Source organism: Poromitra crassiceps, assembly GCF_964638095.1.
Source record: "Poromitra crassiceps genome assembly, chromosome: 1".
NCBI classification, from domain to species: domain Eukaryota; kingdom Metazoa; phylum Chordata; class Actinopteri; order Beryciformes; family Melamphaidae; genus Poromitra; species Poromitra crassiceps.
Window position 1 is genome coordinate 10,975,408 of NC_139623.1, and position 24,366 is coordinate 10,999,773.

At 42.7% G+C, this 24,366-nt stretch overlaps 1 protein-coding gene across 1 annotated transcript in view; it reads right to left on the bottom strand.

Moving 5' to 3' along the window:
• Positions 1–21,868, bottom strand: part of dgat1b (diacylglycerol O-acyltransferase 1b) — a 60,337-nt gene extending 38,469 nt beyond the window's left edge. The window contains exons 1-4 of the mRNA XM_083633306.1: positions 21,568–21,868; positions 14,746–14,833; positions 8,765–8,805; positions 8,151–8,236 (exon numbers count right to left, since the gene is read on the bottom strand). Coding sequence (XP_083489432.1) covers positions 8,151–8,236; positions 8,765–8,805; positions 14,746–14,833; positions 21,568–21,791 — 439 coding nt within the window. The 5' untranslated portion in view covers positions 21,792–21,868. The remainder of the gene's footprint in view (positions 1–8,150; positions 8,237–8,764; positions 8,806–14,745; positions 14,834–21,567) is intronic.
• Positions 21,869–24,366: the final 2,498 nt, after the last annotated feature.

Genomic DNA, 24,366 nt, shown 5'->3' on the forward strand with positions numbered 1-24,366 from the left:
TAAATATTGGCTGACTAAAATTTAGTGGCCAGAGTGGCAGAACCACTTTTATTTCCATGTACAGTATGTTGTCTACCTATCCTTGCCCAATGTGTTTGTCGACAGTTTGAATTATATATTGGTATTCAAGAATCACAGATTCAATCTGTCTACATACTTTTAGCTATAAAGCTGAAGCTGACAATCACAGGTACAGTGTGTGTCAGAGAGAGAACTATATTACTCTTCAAACTGTATATACTGGGTTCATACAAGGTCCTTTAAAGTAGGCTACCTACTGTATAATTTAACTTTTCATACCTGGAGAAATTCAACAAATGTTCAATAAATACATTTTATATTGATTGTTTAGGCCTAATTATTTGTAAAGTCACAACACATTAGAGATGTGTGTAGTTCATTTTGCTCTCAAATGCACCAGGTTGATGAATTTTACTTTAAAATTAAAAAAAAAATCTTCCGGGGGAGAATCCCCCCGGACCCCCCTTGAGCGGCAAGGCCCATCCCATAGCCAGCTACTTTTTCTATCTGGCTGGCTACTCAGAAATGTGGGGGAACCCCCTGATATACCTTATAGGGCTATATGATTCAGATTAAGTTGTTCTATATACTCTCATATTTTGTCTTGTATATCGGTCACGGAAGCTTATTTATCCGCCGTTATAACACTGCCGGTGCCGCGTGAGAAAGCTGCCTCGAGTCAAAAGTATAGTTTACCTACCTTTTTTTTTACCACTACAGCACTGACTGTGCTGCTACTACTGTACTACTGTGTATTTTTTTAAACAGCATAGCAACTGAAACCAGAATGACTGGAAAAAACGGAAACTATTTATTTCCCACCTTTAGTCTCTTTTTTGAAAAGAATAAAGAAATAAACAACGGATTTCCACACTGTGCTAGTAGCTCCCAGTAAATTGAATGAGCAACATTTCTATAAGAGATCTTCGTCGGGCATTGTTACACCTAAAGCAGAACAAGCAATATTTAATACACAGACATAAACACATCATTCACACAGGTGATTGTGGAGTGCTTGATTGAGAGTCAATCTACTCTCAAAGTAGGACCAATCAGAGCAGAGCTGGACAACGCTGTCTGTTAGGCTACTCCCATAACCATGTGCTCAATCAAGCAGACAATGTTCTGCTTTGTGATACTAACCAAGTGACCAAGTAACCAACTCTGATCCAAAAGTTGCTCATTATATTTACTGGGAGCTACTAGTACAGTGTGCTGATAATTTGTTTATTTACTTTACAGTTTGATTTTTGACCCAGCACCTGAACATGTTTTTTTTCGGCTGTGCGTACCCAACACCCGGGTTATCTTTTGAAAACAGGTCTGTGGAGTATTCACAAACAGACCAACTAAGCAACTACTGAACACATAGTACATGCATCTAATGAGGACAAACAGCACAATTAAGCATCTGTTAAATCTTTTGAGGGGATTAAATAGGTATGAAAAGCACGTCCAATGAGTAATGTGTCATACCTCTCATTCTTGAAATTATAGTTTCCTATAAGGTTTCCTTAAAATGTTTAACCTTAACTCATTGAATGCCAATGACGACAGCTGTCGTCAATTCAAATACTGACGTAGAGTGCCAATGACGACAGCTGTCGTCAATTCAAATACTGACGTAGAGTGCCAATGACGACGGTTGTCGTCAATTGCGTTTTTTGACGGTGGGACGTGGATCAATCCCTGATACATCTCTGGTACAACTATTGTAGCTATTGGAGGTCTATAACCTATTTTACAGAACCCTTAGGTGGCGACAGTGCTCTCCACATAACAGAAAGGCAAGGAAAAAACAAAGAAGAAGTCGTTATGGAAACGGAAATCGCATCGCATCCGTATGCATCGATATGCTGAAGCACGTTACTGCAGCTGTGCCTGCAGCAGCCAATCTGCTCCCACAATTGAGCCGCTCTGTGTCGGTTGCGACAGCACATCCGCACATCCACACCGTGGAGTTATTATTCTCAACTGGAAGCATCGTTGCCGGTGACAAACACACGCGGAACGCTGTAAAAAAGCTGCACCCTTCACTGTGCGCACAGCAAACTCAGCAGAGAGCCACCACAGACAGGAGGAGGAGTGTGCAGTTGAGGCGAGGCGGGGCGGGGCGGGGCGGGGCGGGGCGGGGGGGGGGGGGGGGGGGGGGGGGCACGCAGAGCAGCACGCAACACCCAGACAGACCCAGGCAGCAGGACAGGATTGACAAACGCAAGCCAGAATATCCGATGCCCACCAGCAGCAAATCAAGACCAGCAAGAAGCTGCAACCAGCAGCGCACGCAGGGGCCAGCGCTGCTGGTTGTAGCTAAAAATATTATTCTGCCAAACAAAATTCCCTGGCCTAAACTGTTTTATTGAAGGAAATTATTTTTGAGGTGTGACTACATTAGAAAAGATTAGCTTCAGAGTCAGTGTGTGCTTGAAATGTTTAATTTCACAAAAGGCCAATTATCTCAGCTTCTAGAAAAAAATTACTTTTTTTGGATGAATCAAGCTATCTTCTCCGGCTCATAACTAAAGAACGGAAAATGGGATCAATAAACTTTTTTTTGCAGATGATAGAATAGAGTCTCATCGTTCTTTGTGCGTGTTCAGTGTTTACATAGTAATATCACACAATATTCTGTGGGCCTCGAGAAATCACTGAAAACGCTCTGAAACTCTGGCACTGGGAGCGTCCGTTCTCCAAAAGTGGCTGGCACTCAATGAGTTAACACCTTAAGTGCCATAGCCGAAATAATTCGTCTTACATAATCCAGCGCTTGAGTGCCAGAGCCGAAATAACTCGTCTTACATGTTTTTTTGACGGTGGGACATCAATCAACCCCTTTTACATCTTCCAGATAACTATTTGGAGCAAGAGCATGCGTGTAATCTATTTTACCGACCACTAAGTGGCGACAGAGACCGAGAGAAGTCACATCCACGGGACCCAAAAGCCACAAAAGCAGCCGCCTCCCGCGGAAAAGCCCGGACACACACACACAGAACGGACAGAGATCCCTTCCCCCCAGAGCCGCGCAGCAACGCGCGAACACACACACACACACACACACACACACACACACACACACACACACACACACACACACACACACACACACACACACACACACACACACACACACACACACACACACACACACACACACCGCGGGAGAAAGCCATTCAAGGAAATGGCGACGCGATTTTACAGTAATCCGTTTCAGACTCGTCTTGCCCGACAGGCAGACAGGCAGGCAGGCACGCAGACAGACAGGCAGGCAGCACAACGCGCTTCTGACACGCCCGCTGAAGCCAGGAGGAAGGAGAAGACACACGGAGGGAGGAGTTTGAATGAGAGGGGTGTTTCCTGTTGTTATGGAGGAAATTACTGTTCAAAACTATTGTTTAGAATGTCTGACGGTCTTACTGATGCCAAAAATGAATGGTTAAAGTGACTGTTTCACAAAAAGCCATTTATCTCTGAATAAATTTCCAGACGCTGAAACCATGCTGTACTCAACGGCTAATATCTACATAACTACTAACTCTGCAAACTAACTCTTTTAGACAGAGAAAGCACACATTCTATTAGTTATTTTTAGATGATTGGTGTTCATGAATTCTTAACAGAAAAGAATCCTCGGCTCTTCTAAAATGAGCCAGAATCGTCAAAAACACCCCTGGCACAACTTACCTACAGGAATGAAAACATGGCTGGCATTCAATGTGTTAAGGGTGTTTGTGCAACCAATTTTATTTTAACGAAACCTTAACTGGGACTTTAAGGAAAATCTTAACTCAAAAGGTGTTTCGTGCAACCGGCGTTTTTTACCCCATAAAACATCACTCATAAGGAAGTCATTTGGAAGCCCTGAGCAGGAAATGACAACTGCAAAGGAATGCTTTAGATGAGGGAAAACTAAAACATTTACTGTAGATTTTCCAAAACTTTACTCAATTTGCTTGCTAGTTTTTTGATACATTGCAGATAGGTTCTATCACATTTTCCTTTTACAGCAGGCTACTATAAAGTGTAGACTAGTCATTTACTGTGTGTGTGTGTGTGTGTGTGTGTGTGTGTGTGTGTGTGTGTGTGTGTGCGTGCGTGTGTGTGTGTGTGTGTGTGTAAGTTGCCGCAGTGACTAAAAGTACTCGGTGTCCTCGGGGAGGGAGATGCTTTACTGTCCATGCTACTGTAAACAGACTCCCGTTCACACCTGTCTCTTGTTCCACGTCCTCAGTGCAGTCATTTACACAAACTCCATCCATCTCTCTCGCCCTTCGTTGATGCAGTAGTTGTCAGTTCTGTGTCTCTCTACCTCCCCCACTCATCTGCTCTTCTCCCTGTAGTGTCTCTTTCCCTTCATCCCTGCCCTCTCTCCAGCCTTCTCTCCACCTTCCACTTAACGCTTCACTTGCAACGCATTGTCTCCTCTTTTCCACACCCAGATCTCTCTCCCCCCCGTCTCTTGTGCTCTTCCTCCCTCCGCAGCACAGTATCAGTGTGCAGTATGTAGGGCAGATAATTGTCCCTCAAGAGACAGTGTGAGCTGCGCCACTGCAGACTTCTGCTGCTATTAGCCGTAAAAATAAAAATAAACTCTGAATAAAGGAAACAAGTAAGCATATTTGCATGTCTCAAAACAAGTCGTGTCTTGGAATAAGGCAGATCACACCACCTGTTTCAAGAAAATCTTGAGACAAGTTCATTTCAACAACACATAGCTAAATTATGTAATCTGACTGGCTAAATGATCTAATTTGTTTTCAGAAAATACTTTTTTTTTAATACATATAATACATAATGAAATGCATATTCATGTTTTCTTTCTCCATCCCCCTAACCGGTTAAATATCATTACTTAAAGGAGAATTTCGGTTTTTTTACACCACGGTCCTCATTTCCAGCTTAAAATATGATGTTTTACTCACCGAAATATGTTTGGCTACATTCGGATGCCCACGGAAGATTTTGAGCTCGTAGTATCATCCTCAAACAGGCTATAACGAGAGCATACGGGGCAAGGTGCTTACGCTCTGTAAATGTCACTTTTTCGGTCACATCGCGGTTCGTTATGGTTGTAAATATAATTATGAGAACATGAAATCGATATCTAACTAAACCATCCTCTGCTGGGAGTCCCGACAGCCCACTCCGTTTGCTGTCCGTCCGGGTGTCCATCACATAACATCTCCCGCTGCTGTTGTTGTCGATATGTGGCATGATTCCACACGAGCGGTAAAGGAATTGAAACGTCCATAATCTTGACATCAGATATCTATAATAATGCCAAGCTAAAAGCTAAGCTAACAACAACACAACAGAGAGCGAGTCAACTCTGATCTGCCCCGGATGGGCTTACAGTGCTTATGTACTTCTTCTGTGGTTTCTCTTCTACTGTAACCAAACAGAAGCGCTTCTCACTGCATCTTCCCAAGCACATCAGGGGGACCCGGACAGCAAACGGAGTGGGCTGTCGGCACTCGGGAGCAGAGGACGGTTAGTTAGATATCTATTTAATGTTCTCATAAGTATATTTACAACCATAACGAACCGCGATGTGACCGAAAAAGTGACATTTACAGAGCGTAAGCAGCTTGCCCTGTATGCTCTCATTATAGCCTGTTTGAGGATGATACTACGAGCTCAAAATCTTCCGTGGGCATCCGAATGAAGCCAAACATATTTCGGTGAGTAAAACATCATATTTTAAGCTGGAAATGAGGACCGTGGTGTAAAAAACCGAAATTCTCCTTTAAGGCCTAAACAGACTCGTCCGTCCGCCTCGAATTGGAGCCGTCTCGCCATCTGCCGGCGCCAGCGAGCCCTACACGCTAGGACGTCACTACACCCTCCCTCCTCCCACCCTCCCTCCTCCTGTGGGAGCTCTGTGGGAAAATGGCGGCGATTGAGTGCAAGGCAGTCTGAATGAAATTGAATGTAACGTTCCCAATTCTATGTATTAAATTCTAAAAAACGACCCTCAACATTTGGGAAGGCTAAGCCACACAACTAGTTCGTTATAATCTAACGTCATGCTTTGAAGGCGACTTTACGACGATGAGCCAAGGCAACGGCCAATCACAACTCTCGTGCAGCTGACGTCACGCACGTATCGTCGCCACTGAGTTACATTTTCGAGCAGCCCCCGTCAGCCGCCCGCGCCCCCTCCCCGCATGACGGCGCTCCACCCGCCGTCATACGGGGAGGGCGGGGCGAGGCTCTGACGGAAGAGTCTGTTTAGGCCAGGGGCACTCAATTAAAATTCAGAGGTCCAGTTAGAGAAAATGTCCTCAAGCAAAGGTCCGGAACATTGTAACGTACAGTAGCTTGCGTTATGATTCAGTGCCATTGAACTTAGGCTACTTCAATGATTGCAGTAGCCTAATGGTACAATGTCTGTATGTAGTCAATGACTGACTGTTAAATCAAAATAAACATCAACAATGTTTATTTAGTTTTCATATTTAACTGGATTAATTATAAATAATTAGCCTACAATAATAATAAATACATGTTATTTTCTCATTTCAAGTAAAATAATGGCTGCATTTAAAAATAACATACAACAGAGTGCTTTGGGAAAATGTGCATCTTAAAAGTGTTTTAATTTGAGAAAGAAAATCTTCTTTTCTTCCCTTAACTCCACCTTTTCTCTTGAGAGAAGTGAGCTCCCTATCTATCTATCTATCTATCTGTCTCAGTGTCTGTCTCTATCTATCTATCTATCTATCTATCTATCTATCTATCTATCTATCTATCTATCTATCTATCTATCTGTCTCAGTGTCTGTCTCTATCTATCTATCTATCTGCCTGCCTGTCTGTCTGTCTGCCTGTCTGTCTGTGTGTCTGTCTGTCTGTCTGTCTATCGATCGTTCGCAATGCAAACGTCACATGCCGTTGGGCAGTGAATGTGTGAGTGTGCCCTCAGTCTGGATTTGAGTGTGTTTGCTCCTGTGACGCTTTCACAGACAGGTTAGGATCGCATCGCACTGACATACTGCCTGGTTTTGAACTGCCCGTGAGAACAATGAATGAACATCTAGGAGTCTGCCTGCTCCGGATTAAAACGAAATCTTTGTTTTTGCGGTCTACTCGTTTCTTTTGAGCACACCATGTTAAATTACTTATATCTCTCGCATATCTCCGTGTCTGACAATCTCTCGCCTGCAGCACCACTGGAACCGACTGGCGACTGGAACAGGCAGAATCGAATCGGATATTTGATTGGCTCAGTAGCATCACGTGTGATGATTTACAGCGCATGCATTGGTCTGTGAGCCTCCTGGCACATTAGACCAGTAAAGCGTAGAAAAGCATGTGCCGGCTCGGTGAAATGTAACAATTCTCAATGATTTGTAGGTTATAGCGATCGGTCCGGATAGGACGGCGTCTGGGTCCGGATGCGGACCGGAGTCCGGACTTTGGGGATCGCTGGTTTAGGCCTTTAGGGACATGGCCAGATTTAACTTTATGTTTACACACTCAGTTACTCAAAGCAGTATTTCCTTTATCATTTATTGTAGTCATGGTGGTTGGGAGTCATTTTGGTTTTGGTTCAACATCCATTCCTTTTTTTAGTCCCATTTTTGGTTCAGGTTGTCATCTTTCCATTTTCATATTAACTTTCAGTGGTGACTTTTTGCTGTGGTTTCCAACACTGCTAAAATTATTAAGGAAAACATTGAATTCTGTGATGTCAGCGCGTATTTATAATGTTGAGGACACTATAATCTGACAGTTTTGGTTTGACATTTTACATCTTCATCACATTAAAGGTCTTTGCACACACGGTCCTTTTTTTATCGTATGTGTTTTTTTGAAAACACAGATGGGGCAAACAGCTCGCAAAAAGCTATTGACTGGTGCGAAAATCGCAGAAAATCAAACCTGTTCCGAAAAAGTTTCGGAGTCAGTGTGTAAACATGAGTGAGTGACACAACATGTCGTATTTATTTTAAAACATGCGACAATTTTGGACGAAAAATACAAACTTGGTGTGCAAAAGCCTTTAGTGTGTTGTTTGCTAAACCTTTGCAATTACAGTCAACATTTTGGACTAGTGAATTTTGCCTCAATGTACATTGACTGAAACCGATCAATACCTCTTTAAAAACCTGTTATGCGAGTACCTACCGATCACCAGGCATGCTGCTGGCCAGCTATAGGGGTCCTTCACAAACAAGGAAATCACCTGAATAGGGTCCACCAGAATACCATACCTGGGAAGACAACGAAACAAATCAACATTATATGTGTCATAGCTTTGTATGCAGGGCTGGATTCAAGTCACTTTTAACTCAATTCAGTCAATTCATGCATAGAACATAGAACAGTATTGTCAATTAATCTTATGAGGGGAAGAAAATTAATGATGTATGTTTAGCAAAATATGTGTATATTTAGACATTATGTGACTCAAAGAAAAAATTACTGCATATGCAATTTGCATATCAGCATCATTACAAAATTGGTAGTATTTGTTTATTATTATTATTTTATTATTGGGAATTTTCGCCTTTATTGGTTAGGACAGTCTGATGACAGGAAAGCGGGGAGAGAGAGGGGAGGACATGCAGCGGACGTTCATGGGTCGGATTTGAACCCGGGTCGGCTGCGTGACTGAGCCTTAATGGTAAGAGCTCTACCTGGTGAGCGACCGGGCCACAACAGTATTTTGTTAGAAATAATAAATAGGAAAGGAATAGGCTAACAAATGTGCTTTTTCAAAATAATATAGGTTTACTTACTTTAACAGGTTTTCTAAGAAGAGGCGAGCATTGCTCAGCACCTGCAACACAAAGCAAGCGTTCAAGATATTCAGTCTGTAGACTCTGGAGTAGTGTAATACTACAAAGCTAGATTATGGGGTTAGGAAGGTAACTTCAGGTTTAACCATGAGCATCTGATGTCATGGTGGTTCACTTTTACAGTAAGCGGGGTATATCACCATTGATAACTTATGCTGCACTTAACGTGAGCAGGTTATTTTCGGATCCAAACATAAAAATCCTCATCAATCAACTCTCTAGAAAAATGGCATCACCACTCCAAGAGAATTAAGTCCACAAAAATGTAATTTACAAAAACATTTATGAACAGAAATATTGAACTGAAATGAGTGAGACAAGTAATCAAAAGAATTGTAGAGGGGAAACTACTGCATTAACAGATAGGAGAAGACGGGCTGTGACAGTGTTAAGCGACTGACAGTCACTTTGCTTTCCTTCTTTTTTAGGGTCCTTGCCTTCCTTTATACTCCCCATCCCTCCTTCTGCTTCTCCTTCCTCTTTTCCCCCTCATTCCTGGTCTCATCCCTTTCATCTCTCCGCCTCTCTCCCTCCTTCTAAATGGATTGTAATATCTCATTACCCGACACAAAGGCTGCACGCCTGGGGATGGGACAGAAGTTCAGTGGGAATGAAGGAAAACCTCCTGCGACGAACACAACGATCTGTGTTCAAAGAGTGGATTAGCAGAAAGCAGCGTTGGCTAGCCTCGTCTCATCTCCCTCTCTCTCTCTCCTGTTCTATCACTTCTCCCAGGCAATGTGGAGGAAGAGGTGCAGAAGGTGTTGAACTTGACATGAACCCCAACTTCAGAGCTTGTCAATCTTATTGGTTTACGCTAAATCATTTAACTGGACTTGCACAATTATGTTTTTGAGAGAGAGAGAGAAAAAAATCTGATATAGTGTTTTGATATGCTTTAAAAGTGATCATCTCAAACATTTCCATGTAAATAAATGTTAAGTCACTATCTATCGCCAACTGAGTGAACACAATGATGACTGAGCCTATGCCCCATTGATGGAAACCTTTGCATTTTCAGTATTGCAGCATTTATGAACTGGGTGAACTGTTGTGACACCCCAGAGAGGGTAGGCGGAGCTAACGCAATATACTCGCTCTTCAACTACTGTATGTTCCCGACAACCCCTGTTTGAAGTAGGATAGTGTCGTTGGCCGGCCTCCTCTCCCTTCCGTCCGAGGAGCCTGGCGCCGCAGGTCTCCATAACTGGGATAAACTCTCCTCTGCTCTACTCTGATCTCCCATTGGAGCGACTGTTTCGGTGGCAGCCGGCTGTCCGCTCCCGGCTTATTACAAACTCTGTCATTGGCTCCGACCATGTCAATCAGAGCGGCTTCCGCTCCCTCCTCCCTGTGTGTCGCTGTAAATAGTGCCCTGCCGCCACAGTGAAAACAACAACGCTAACTAGCTAGCAAGCTAACGGCAGAAACCTACACGCTAGCTCGTTGCTACACGCTGAAAACGGCAAGTTGGATTGTTTGAAACTATTTTCCAAGGGCACTGCCGCTAAGCGCCGCCCATCGCAATCCCACTATGGAGACCTGCGGCGCCAGACTCCTCGGACGGAAGGGAGAGGAGGCTGGCCAGCGAGACTAGAAGTAGGATAAGAAACTCCTTGTTTGCGCTCTCTGCTAGCAGTGGTTACTATGGCTGAACAAACTGACTGTCACATTATGCAAGACTGTTTGGATCTCACCTGCAATTACCGCTCATCGTCATAGGTGTCACCAAAGAGAATGAAACTGAAATCTTTGAGATTATACCTTTAACTAGTGTTTTGAATGACTGTTTTAAGACTTTTTTTGTGTTGTGGTTATTTCTTCAAACAAGTAATTGTTTAATTAAACAAGCAATATTTTTTTAGACCTGAAAAATCATATGCCTGTGCTGCAACACAATTTGCCTTAAAATATCTTGGAACAGGCTCTATTCCAAATAAAATCCCAGTTGCTAACATTCTCATTTTTTGCAGTGCGTCTAAGCTGGCAGGCAACCACATCTGACAGAATCAGACACGCTGAGACCACATCTGACAGAATCAGACGCGCTGAGACTGCTGAAAAGGAGCAAGTATTTATAGAAAGATTTTCATTTAATTTGAATTAATTTGATTATATTAATCTACAGTATGTGAATGGATTATCCGCCCAGTGACCACTTTCTCTTTCTGTTTTATAGTGAGTTATGTGGTGAATTAAAAGAAGTGGGTCTGGGAGCTAACATAATTTAACTGATGATGCTTCACTTTGATAATAATAACTAACTAAAGGTGCAACTGGTGAATTTCAGTAGCTTGAATAATGTTGAATCACTTAGTTGGATAATGTTGATTACCACATATCAAAGTCCCAAACATTCAAAATAAGGACAACATAACAAGTAAAGTCAGCATTGCTCTTCATGGCATGGAATCAAAATGAATTTTATAAATTCATATCCTATCAGATCACATCAAATGAATGCAATAATATTGAATTGTTGACCTGCTCAGAGATATCTTTCCTGAAATCAACTTGATAATATTCATATTGAATTGTCTAAAGGCGTTTTTAGACCAACCAGTCCGGTTCCTTGATTTGCACCTACCGTAATTGTTTCGTTTTTCAGCTGGTTTGGTTCAGTTTCACACCAGGTAAAAAGCAGTCGTCCTCCCGGATTGACTCGTCTCCCGGGATGGAAATATAAATTCCCAGAGATTCTTTTGACAGGTGAAATTCTAAGAATGCGTGCATTGCATATGCTGTAGCCTACTCTTCTTTCCCTTTAAAATAAATAAATAAATAAATAAATATAATAATAATATAGTCTATGGTCGGAACCGGTGCCTATTTGGCATTGCGTAATGGCGACAGCGAGTGTGTGTGTGTGTGAGTAAGAGAAGGGGAGAGAGAGACACACAGACACAGACAGACAGAGGAAGGGAGACAGCGCATGTGAACAGACCTTTCCGTACCTGCTCTTGAAGACATTTCCCTGTGCCAAGCATGCTTCTATCACCTGTCAATCAAAGACTGAGACTTGAGACGCAAGAGTGGGCTGATAAGAGAGGGCTGATATATATCATATGTAGGGCTGGGTATCGCCACTGACTTCCCGATCGATACGATTCCGATACACAAGGTCCCAAGTCGATACGATTTCCGATACGATACGATTCGATATCGATATTTTAGTTACAATACCAGTTTTGCTTTGATAATGGAAGAGATTCTCAAAGAACTAATGCTGCAAATTGTACAAGGAACCCTCTAACCTGGTGCATTATTAAAAAATAGTAATATTTACGGTACATTAAGAATTTACCATAAAGCAAGCAGTTACATCATGTAATTATTTTTTATTTAAACATGACCAACATAGTCATTCAACATCTTATCTTTCTTTACAGTCTTCTGTGAGAAGCCAAACAAATTTAGATTTCTACTATACAACAGAATCATTGAACAGCAGCATGTTGTAAACCAGTGGTTCTCAACTGGTGTAGCCTCAGGACCCACTATTTTCCTTGTCATGAAGTCACGACCCAAATTTCAGATTTTTTTTTAAACCACTCAAATTTATTGCACAAAACATTGCGCATTAATTTAATACACAATGCCTTCATGCACTGTTATAAACCTCAAATGAACAAAAAAGTGCAACAGAAGTGCAACTAGGGCTAAAAACCACTTGAAATAAGGCAGACTTGAATTACAGGCCTATATGTTTTTAAATTTAAACAGGTCAAACTGGTCATGCTCAGAAAGTCTTATTTGAACTGTATGAAATATGAAATAAAAGGCAGACTTATCTTGAATTACATGCCTATATGTTTTTAAACAAGTTAATAATAATAATAATAATAATAATAATAATAATAATAATAATAATAATAATAATAATAATAATAATAATAATAATAATAATAAAACAAGTTAACCTGGTCATGCTAATCCAGTTTCAATAGTCTGAATTTAACTAATGAAATAAAAAGGAATCACAAGCAGGCTATATGCTTTTTAGTTAAACTGGTCATAACTTTTAATTAAACTGGGGCCATGCTAATCCAGTTTCAATCATCTGAATTGAACTAAAATTAAATATGAAATGAAAAGGCAGACTTCTCTTGAATTACAGGCAGAGCATATGCTTCAGCTTGTTAAACAAGTAAAACTGGTCAGGCTAATCCAGTTTCAATAATCTGAATTGAACTCAAATGAAATATGAAAATGGAAAAAAAAAAAAAAAAAAAAAAAAAAATTGGCCAATGTCCGCGACCCAATCAAAACGGCCCCGCGACCCACCTTTCGGTCACGACCCACCAGTTGAGAAACGCTGTTGTAAACAGTGTTTCATAAAGTATAAATGCTTTGTAAATAAAATTAAATAAAATTAAATACAGCTCATGAACATTTCCAGTTCACAAACATTATAGTGCAAACAGATTTGAGGCCTGTACATCTGGCTCATGGTGCATGCACAATGCACATGTAGCCTACAGTATTTATGTTTTTGTTTCAACTACAAACATAAATAAACGTCAACTTGAAACTATGTTTTAACTACCACACACAGCCTATAATATTATAGCCTATGTTTATTAAAAAAAATTAAAAGAAATTGTAAAATGCATTTTAAAAGATCGATACTGGGATTTATGTATCGATACTTGTTCCTTCACATGAATATCGATTCAATATCGATATATTGATTTTTTTTAACCCAGCCCTAATCATATGTATCACCAACCATCAGTAATTTGGCTCCGGTCATTTTTGTAAAAATAAAAAAAACCTGGCAACTTCTGCCTAAATTAGGCTACTATCATGAAGAGTATGACCGCTGCTGACCACTGCAATACTGCAAAAAAATCCCCCCGCCCCCAATAATCCACGAGTTTCACCAGTCAACAAACAGCATGTGAAGATTGAAGAATGAAGATATTTTTAACCATAACATGCTCGTCCTCAGCTAAATTACGCACAACGCAGCTGCCTGTGGGACCCGTTTAATCCAAAAATGCACAAGGCTTCCTGCATTTGGGTTGGATCACGTTCTCAATCTCACCACAAACGAACTGTAACAGAGTTTAGGAGCCGCACCGAGACCACGGGCCCTATCTTTGCAAAAGCGGTAATTTAGCGTTTGCGCTCGTTTAACACTGTGCGCAATGCAAATTGGGGGCGTGCACAAGCACATGCCTGTTATAATTGTACTGGACATAGGCGTGCCACATGCCAAAGCAGGCATTTCGGTGCAAAAATGTGGGGATAGATTGCATTATCCTATCATCAGCAGCGTGCAATTACTTTGCGCTAAGAGCTTTTAAAAGCACCTCTTACGTGCTAAATACCCCGCTGCGCTTGAGCGCACCATAATCTCCATGCCGCGCAGCACAGTGCAGAGTAAAATTCCTTTTGGATATGTCATTACGCACAGCCTTGCCACGCCAGGACATCAAATTCTTCTGCTAAAATTGCAGATAATTCAGTGAGGCAATCAACTATAACTCACTGAGAAACTTTTATCGCATTGCAAAGAGGACAATGAATTGAGAAAACTTGTTGGACAATGGACATAGGCTATTCACCTTCACCTATCCCATAACCCGGAGGGTCGTTGGCACCACAGAGGATCTGTCAACAAGCTCTCTCCATCTCTTTTTGTTTTCACTGCGTACGCAAGTATATTTGTGTGCATGTGTGTTTCTGTTAGCTTGTTTTCACTGCGTACGCTGTATATTTGTGTGCGTGTCTTGCTCTGTTAGCTTGTTTTCACTGCGTACACTGTATATTTGTGTGCATGTGTGTGTTTGTTAGCTTGTTTTTACTGTGTACGCTGTATATTTGTGTGCATGTGTGTGTTTCTGTTAGGTTGTTTTCACTGCGTACGTACGCTGTATATTTGTGTGCATGTGTGTGCGCATGTCCTTTTGTCTTACCAGCATAACAACACACCAGTTGAGGACTCCTCTGTAGTTGCTGTAGCCACTGGCTGAACTCAGTAGGGACTCCTGTAGCTGGTGACAACTGGAGAAATAAAGTGAAATATAAATGGATGGCTGGATGGATGGAAGAAAGACAAAATGGTTGAACTGAGCATAGTCAATAAGAAAATTAGCTTAAGTTAAGTCTGTCTTCGTTTGATTAATCTATAGTGTAATGTGGATTACACAAGAAAATATGAATAGGAGTAAAAAAAAAAAGATATTGTTGCCGTCTATGGGTCGTCATTGGCCTCCATGTTTAAACACGTTGAAACAATGACATCAGCAAAAGAAGACCAACTTTTACTGACTGTCGCAATACCTTTTGCTGCTATGAGTTAAAAAAAATTATGTTATTCTTAAACTGTCTGAGAAGAAATAAGAACAGATCAGTTGCCAGATAAAGTTCAGCTTCCAAAATCTGGGAAAATGTAACTTTTAAAAGTTACAAAATGTATATGAGGATGATAATAGTACTGCTGCCAATAATGATGGTGATGATGAAAATCTGTTGAATTCTTGAGTCTCTAAGGATTGGAGGACAGATGGTTATACAGACTGAATATGAAATGCATGTCACAATGGTCACATATAGCCGACTGGGTAAAGCATTGGGTTAGGGGCCACTGTGGCCACCTATGTATCAGGAGGTGTACATTTATAATTACACCATGGTCTACTCAAGTCTGATTGGCTGCAGGGTGTCCATTATTTTTTGATGATGTACACCTACTAAGTAGTTCCAGTCAAACTGTCTTAATGATAGTTTGAATCACACATCTATTCAATTCACTATTCAGCTCCAGGGCTCGACGTTAACTTTGAAAAGTGGTTGCCGGGGTGGCAACCTGGCAGGAGCTTTTGGTTGCCCAAATAAAAATGGTTGCCATTTTTAGTTGCTTTATATTTTAAGTAATTAAGATACTATGCAATCATAAGTCGGCTTAATAATGAAGATGTGACAGAAAAGTAAGTATAATAGTCTATATTTGTAGTATAATCGTATACTATGTATGCTTGTAATTAGGGAATATTTTTTGTTATTACAGCACTAACCCAGCACATTTTTCTCTGTTGATTTTTTTTAGGGTAGGTTAGGACTAATAGTTGTTTTGCAGCTAAAGTGACTGCAGTCTTGTTTGATTTTCTGTTGGTTTTGTTGTAGCATGCAATATAGGCTATTATATTTCTATGTAATGAAATGCATATAAAATACATTTGAAGTGGGATATATTAGGAAGATCTATAGAAATATAATATCCAAGACATACAGTAGTTGTGTAAGCTCTATAAGATGTTACATTTCTCTCTCTTTCCCTCTCTCCCTTCACTGGTTGGCATTGAGGGTAGAGCCACAATTTATGTCAACAACAGTCAAAGTCTATTGAAAAAAGAAAGATGTAGTAATTTGCTAAAAAGATCATATATTTTTACTAAATGTAAGTACTGTATGAAGTACTCTGTTTCAATATTGAGCTTTAAATAAAAAAAACTAGGTATATTCACTGCAGCCTCCCTCCCTCCTTCCCTCTCTCTCTTCCCCCTATATGGCAGGTCATGCACTAGAGTAATATAGGAGGCCTATCTGCGTATTCCTTCATACAACAGCAGTCCAAACTAACAGTATTTGCCCCCACCTCTTTTCTCAAATAAATGAATAACGTTAGTACCTCCTGCATGCCTGATCTGACGTAGCTCGTCAGTCGCCATAAATCAGATCCGTTCTTTACTGAAACTATGCCAGACGAGGTAAGGGTGTAAACTGTAAAGGGTTCCTCATTTCTCAGCACATAACACTCGCTGTTAAAAAGTGTTTTAAGGATCTCTTAGTTGGCGGCATTCTGTACATGCTTTGCAGTTAGCCGCGACGCACAACTATAAAGGGGCTCGCCTACCGCTGTAATCAGGAAATTCCGCACAGTGCGGTCTAATCTGTTTGGCCATATCAAATGTGTGCTTGCAGCTGAGCCGGTGTGCGCGCAGTGTCTGACCTGAGTAAACACACCGCACGTGTCTACTGGGTGTCTGGTAATTAGCAACATCGTTCCGATTGTAACAGCAATAAAATGTCACATGCGTGTTACTCACAAGTATTAAAAAAAAATATTTATTTGGTGCATGTTTTGCTGTTGTGCTTATTTTTTACATGTTAAAACGTGGTTGCCACTATGGCAACCAAAGGCCAAGAAATGGTTGCAATTTTTTATTTTATTTTTGGGTTGTCCGGGGCAACCGGGCATCCGTTAATGTCGAGCCCTGAGCTCGCTAAAGTTAACGTACATCAGGCTGCGGCCGACGGGGTGTGACAAAGCCTATCTCATCTTTCATGAAAAAATATTACGATTTGGGGACAATGACATGGCTGGATAGCTAGCCTGTCTTGTTGTTAAACATACTCCAAGTTATATTTACTGTTTATCAACCGTACACATCTCACACCCATAATCAGAGAGGAGGATGACGCACAGTTGTACAATTGCCCAACTGCCAGTTGGGCAAGCACTGCGGGCGAGGCCGGGTCGCGTATGTGAGCCTGCGTAGCGCGCGAGGCCAGACGAGCGTGCGAGCTGCGTCTGCGAGCCTGCAAAGCGGCCGATCACTCGCGGGGAATATTGTGACTCGAAAACACGACAACGTTGGACCCATAAGTGCCATGGCGGTGAATATTACCGCTACTTCTGCTCTGGACCAGCCAACAAGTTCAACAAAGAGGGAACCCACACAGAGAGCAGCGCTGCTGTCTATGTGCCTCATCCTGCGGGCGAGGCGGCGCAGCCGGCAGACAGGGCCGCGGGAAGTACGGGTGCTGCAGCACCCCCTAGTGGCGAGATTATTATTATTATTATTATTATTTTTTTTTTTACAAATGTAATTAAACATATTTTGCAGTGCACTATGTTCCTTTCTTGTTTGGGAATGTTTCGGGAAATAATAATAATGATGATTGGATTTATATAGCGCTTTTCTAGACACCCAAAGCGCTTCACAGGAATCATTATTCATTCACACCATTCGTACCAGTGGTGGTAAGCTACGGGTGATGTAGCCACAGCTGCCCTGGGGAAGACTGACGGAAGCGTGGCAGCCATTTCGCGCCTACGGCCCCTCCGACCACCACCAACATTCATAGACATTCATACCCATTCATACGAGGCAATGAGGGTTAAGTGTCTTGCCCAAGGACACAACGACAACAGCTGGGAGGGAGCGGGATTCGAACCGCCAACCCTTGAGTCATTGGCCGACCTGCTCTACCTCCCGAGCTAATGCCGTTATTGCATTATTGATATACTGAAAATGTAGCCTATTTAAATAGAATTATCAACAATAACAATCAAGGAAGTTACATGCTTGTAGGCTAGAGAAGAAGAAGAAGTGCGCATGGGCGCACATGTTGTGTTGAACCAACCAACAACCAATACGAATTGTTTAATCTGGCAATAAAGAAACGTGAACTTGACATGCTATTTTAACTCATTGAGTGCCAAGGACGAGTATGTTTGTCAATTCAGATACTAACGTAGAGTGCCAAGGACGAGTATGTTCGTCAATTGCGTTTTTTGACGGTGGGACGTGGATCAAAGCCTCAGGCATCTCCTGTACAAATATTGTAGCTATTGAAGTTGTATAACCTATTTTACGGACTCATTAGGTGGCGACAGTGCTCTCCAGATTAGAGAAAGGTCCGGAAAACAGCAGGAAAAAGCCCCGTGATGAAAGAGAAACCGCTCATGCTGCAGCCAGAGCCATATAGATTGCTCTGTCTGGAGCTGACGTTGGCTGCGAACAGCAGTCAATCCGCGCCCACAACTGAGCCCCTCTGCCTCTGTCTGTCTGTCTGCATAGTTTCTCCACACGATTAGCCGCCAGAAAAGCAGGACCCGACGCCGAAGGGCCAAACCATTCTCAGCAGTCCGGTTTGGCTTTTCCGTGTCGCGCTGGGAGCCGGCGCACAAAAACGGAGCACTCCGAAAATAGACTGGGTGCGTGAGGCTGTGTGTTAGTGTGGGGAGGAGTTTGCAGCTGAGGGGGGGGAGAGGGGGGTGGGGCACGCAGGGCACCACACAACTACACCACGTCACTACATCAGAAAATATTATCTTCAGAGTCAGTGAATGTGCTTGAAATGCTTCATTTCACAAAAGGCGGAATAACTCAGCTTCTAATTTGAAACGCCTGTATTTGCTCAAAACAACCTATCTTCTCCGGCTCATAACTAAAGAACGGAAAATGGTATCAATAAACTTTTTTTTGCTGATGATACAATAGTCAGCTCGTTCTTTGTGCGTGTTCGGTGTTTACATAGTAATATCACACAATATTCTGTGGGCCTCGAGAAATCACTGAAAACGCTCTGAAACTCTGGCACTGGGAGCGTCCATTCTCCAAAAGTGGCTGGCACTCAATGAGTTAATAGCCTACTCAAAAATGCACCTCCCACTATATAGCAAAGAGAGGAGTCAATGTTTCTTGATATAATCATTGCCATTCAGATCAGAATAATTAGTCTAGTCATTAAGTTTGCTGATAATATTTCTATCATGTTAACTCTGTGTCATGTTAACTGCTGGGGGGGAAATACACTTCTGTAAATTGGTGGGTCGGGCGTGGGTCCGCATTTAACTAAATGCGGACGGGGGGCGGGTGGAACAACGACAACGTATGAGCCATGTATGTTTTCCTGTTGCACTCAGATGGAGGCAGGGGGTGTGTCTGGCAGGGGGTGTGTCTGGCAGGGGGTGTGTCTGACAGGGGGGGGTGTGTCTGGCAGGGTGTGTGTCTGGCAGCTGGTCTGACTCGAAGAGGAGAAAAGTTTCTGACGCACGTTTTCCGCTTTTTGTTTACATAACCGGCATCGTTTCAAGTATGCGCATACTGTGAATTGTGTGACGCTATATGGACTGCACAAAACATTCAAAACTCAGCTGCGGGGTCAAGGTGATTGATTGGAGACAATACGAGTCGGACAGATAATATAGTAGGCTAACGTTAGCTTCCACTACAGTCAAACATACGGCTGTTTTCATAGCAACAGGCAACAACATGTCATGGATGGATAGCGTGAAAGTGGAGAGGTCTCATCCCAACGTGGATTTACGTTCCTCCAACAGCAATCATAAAGGCAGTATGGATTATACCGGACATATTGGAAATAGCTGGTAAGTCACTTTGCTTGCTGTAACTGTCTGTGTGTCTGATAGCAGAGCTATCCAGCTGGTTAGTGAGCTAGCAGCTGCTAAAAGCTAATTAACGTACATCAGCTGACGAGCCTCGGCCAGAAAGACTGCCGTTCGCCTCCCGTGTGAAACGGTGGCAGTTTCGTTAGGTTCACTACAAAATGTTTGCACTGCAGATTAACGGTTATTATATATATGCGGTTCCGGATCGGAGCGCGGGTCTCATGTCTGCGGGGCGGGGTGGGTTGCGGTACTGATTGATCATATGTGCGGGTTCGCGGAGCGGGGTCGGTACTGCACGTCGCGGGGCCGGGCGGAACCGGGTCTTGAAAATCAGACCCGCGCAGGACTCTGATTCAGAATACGAAGATATAGAGCATTATCATCATGCTATATATCTGCCTCTTTGCTCTGAATGAGTGAGAAAAGGAGAAAATACTGAATAATTACATCACAACAGTATAATCCTAATGTTAATTTAAAATTAGATATTCCTCTAAATATGGCTAAAAATGTCCCAAAAAACGTCCGAGAGTCCCTTCCTTACAGGCACTAGGCGCCATTTTCTCCTTCATTTGGAAGAGAAAATTATCCTGAAATGAAGATTTGATTGACAGCTGCCATGTCGTGATCTGATTGGTTGAAATGGGGTAGCCATTTGATAGTACGATGTGATGTCAGCAAACTGTAGATTACTGTTATGAATGAAATCTTGAAAAATGAACTTTTGATGTGAAAAAGTATGAAAAATGAAAGAAATTAGATTTTTGTCATTTCTTTTGGCATACATTATTAAATAGGTGCACTGAATACCCAGGTATTTGAACTAAACTAAAACAAAAGACATTTTTGGGTTCAGCTCGACTTTTAATACTGCTCTGGTGTTTAAACAAGGTTTGGTTGATATCTCCAAAAATACAAACAAATAAAACTTGTTAACAGGAATATAATTTGGCAAGGTTTATCCTGTGAGTGTGCAGAGTAGACTAAAATCTAATTTTGAACAAAGGGCTGGTTTAAGTTTGGTTATGACAGCCGGTTATCAGGGTAGCACCCAAAAGCTGATAATTGTAAAAGTAAAGTAAATGTGTGACTGTGAGGGTATGTTTGCGTTGTGGATGAGTAGACAGTTTGCCACAGAATAATGGTGGTGTGGGGAGGAGAGCAAAGTGGAGGGGAGGTGAGTCTCGGTCCAGAATTCCTAGCTACGCCCCTGGATGGAAAATAAAGCCTGTTGTTGTGGAGGAGCGAAGGCAGATTGTTTGATGAAACACAGGCCACAGATTTTCTTCACACACACACCACAGACACAAACTCCTGGTACATGTGTCCGTGATACTGCAAGTTTTGTCTTTATTCTGACAAGGAATGCAAGACTATAATGAAAATGAATGAACGATATGCATGAAAACAAAGAACATGCACATACTGCAACTTGTTTGGCACGACCCAAAGTGTAGCTGGATATTTACTGACCTGACATGAACCTTCCTTTCATACGAAAACAAAAAACTACGTCAGGTTTCTAACGCGATAGGCTACCGACTGCCTAAACTCGCATCAAATTGAACAACACATCCACAGCTCTGTTTCCCCTCACCTCAGCCTGAAACCTGGGTCATTCCTCCGTTTCTTCTTCTCATTCTTGGTTTTGGACTGGGCTGGTTCCCAGCCGTCAGGTTTGCTGTCGTCAGCGGTCACTGCACTGTGAGTCGCCGCTGCAGACCGCCCGTTCATCGGCGGCAGAGTCGCCCCTCTCCCCGCCGAGATAGTAGCCCGTCTCCGGCGAGATCTTGTGGGCCCGACTGCGTCCGAGTCGCCCATGTTGAGAGAGAAAAACAACTATTCGCTGCCACGCTCGACAGAAGTTCACTTGAAACAGTTTACTTTGGGCAACATGTTGCTGCTGTACTAGCATGGGCGTAACGAGAAGGAAGTGGAGGGTGGATTGCCCAAGCCAACTGTCCGCCCAAAAGCTCCAACTTCCGTACAGTTGACAGAGTGGGAGTGTGAAGACAACACTGCTGTTACAACCTGACGGTTTACTCCACACAGGTGAGTCAGGCATGTGGCCTCCAGCCTTCTTTATTAAAGCAAGACTAAACCCCAAAACACTTTTTTTCAGCTTTTAACCAAGGCTTTTGGGGTGGTGTGTGAAGAATTCTGGTCAAAATTTCCACATTTGAGACCAAATTTATAATATTCTACAAACTATCATTTTTAACAGCATAAGTGCCCTCTATGGGTTCAAACCTGCTTTTTTTGCCCTCCAAAATGGTACAACCTGACGTCACGGCGTACTCCCCCCTTTCCCACTCATGTGAACAATGTTTTTTTAATGTGAGTATTACTGTAGTTCACGCCAGAGCCATAATAGGAGAGTTGCAACATCTCCATTCACTCCAATGGACCCGTTTTTAGCGCGAGCCCTTTAACAACGCAATGCATCATGGGTAATCGCATACTGTGGCTAATGTTAGCGGCTAGTTAGTTATGTTACATGGCAGTAAAACCCACCAGCGTTAGTTTGTTGTTTATACATGGCTATATTTATAACGTTCTCTATCTCTGATACACTGAAAATCCTGGGAGGTGGGCCATAGCGTGCGTCTCTGTCGATGATTTGATTTTACAGTTCTGGGCACTGGCGTTGGCCAATCCTGGTGTGTTTCGTCCCCAAATCGAGTGGGTTCTGGCGCTAAGTGAGTGGGTTCTAGGACAACAAGGCACGAGCCAACTACGTTAACGTGGAGCATTGCGGTAAATACAATATTCCTGGAATGCGAGTTTAACAAACCAGTTAGGGGACATTCAGACCAAAAGCGTTTTTAGGGCTGCCAGCGTCTTTCTGCAATTCATTCTCTATGTAAGGACGCGCTAGACGTGCTCATCTTTGAATGAATGCACCTGGCATTTTAAAATGCTGGTGGCGTCTCGTCTTTTTGGCGGAGAGCTCTGGGCGTTTTAAAGCTGAAAAAGTTGAACATTTGGAGGAAAAGTGCGCTGCTCGTCTTTTTACTCCTACATTTTCTCCTCCCAGAGGGATCCTCAACCTCGCTGCTGCCAGAATTGGCAATAATCTGGCTTTCATGTTGACAGTGAACAACATCAAACAGACAAAACCAGCTGGCTACCATCCGTGTGGTCGTTGTGTGCTCAACTCTAGTGCGGCGACTGCAGGGCAAAATAAAACGAAGTGGGAAAAAAACGCTGCGTGCGCTGTGTTTTGTGCGCATAGCGTTCTGACTGAAAAAAAAATGCTTTGGGTGTGAATGTCCCCTTACATGTCATTCTACATCAAATGAAGACATTACTTTTTGTTTTATTTTGTATGTTACATACTTATTGGCCAAGTTATTAGTTAGTTTATGGGCTAGGAATTCTGCTAGGGTACAAGGGACTATAGGCGGCCATCTTGCCTGCAGAATTTTCAAATCAAGTAGAATACCATTTTGCCAGAAATCTGGGGGGTTTAGTCCCCCTTTAAGAAGAGATAGTCAGTCAGGTCAGTCAGGTTAGTCTGCCAACAAGCATGGACTGCTCATAGATATAAACAGAATATAATAGAATCATCATCATCATCAGTAGGAGCTAGGGCTCTGTCTGTCTGTTTCTCTGTCTCTCTGTCGCACTGTGATTGTCCCACTGTGATTTCATAAATCCCACTGTGACATCATCAGTGATGTCATAAATCCCACTGTTACATCATCAGTGATCAGTGATTTCACAAAAAATAAGTGGGAGTCTGACTTCAGACCCCCCTGTCTTTGCCAGCTCCAGGACACGTGATCCAGCATCCCTGAAGTATGCCATCAAGGAGTAGCCAGGGCGAGGCATGTCGTTTAACCAGTCAACCTTGTCTGTTTATTTAGACAATTATATGTCAACAGTAAAACATTACACAGCTGAGGCTAGAGTGAGCACTCAAAGCTAGCTCCATAGTAGTCTCAACGCCAGACCCATGAGTGTTCTTATGCTGATACACAGTTACTGCATGCTGCAGAGCTCTCTCTGGGTCTGGGACACTTTCCCTCAGCCGGCTGGTTATGGGAGGGAACCGTTCACTTGGCCAGTGATATGCCAGTGGTGGATTCAGTCCTCCCCAAACAGTAACGACTTTGCGATCAGACGACACGGGATGCGCAGTCCATTTCTCGAACCGCTCTCTCAACAGTGCTATGACCTGTCACGTGGCACGACCTGTGAAGTGGCACAGACTCACTTAATATGTAGTATGTGGAGAGCAGCGATTCAACATAACGGCCGGGCCACACATCTTGCGTCTGCTGTGCGTCTGCGTGGCGTTACCTGTTGATTTTCATTTCGGTGCCCATGTTAACAGGTTACAGCAGCCACACCACCGGCATGAGACACGCGTCTCAGGCGCGTGTCTTGGGAG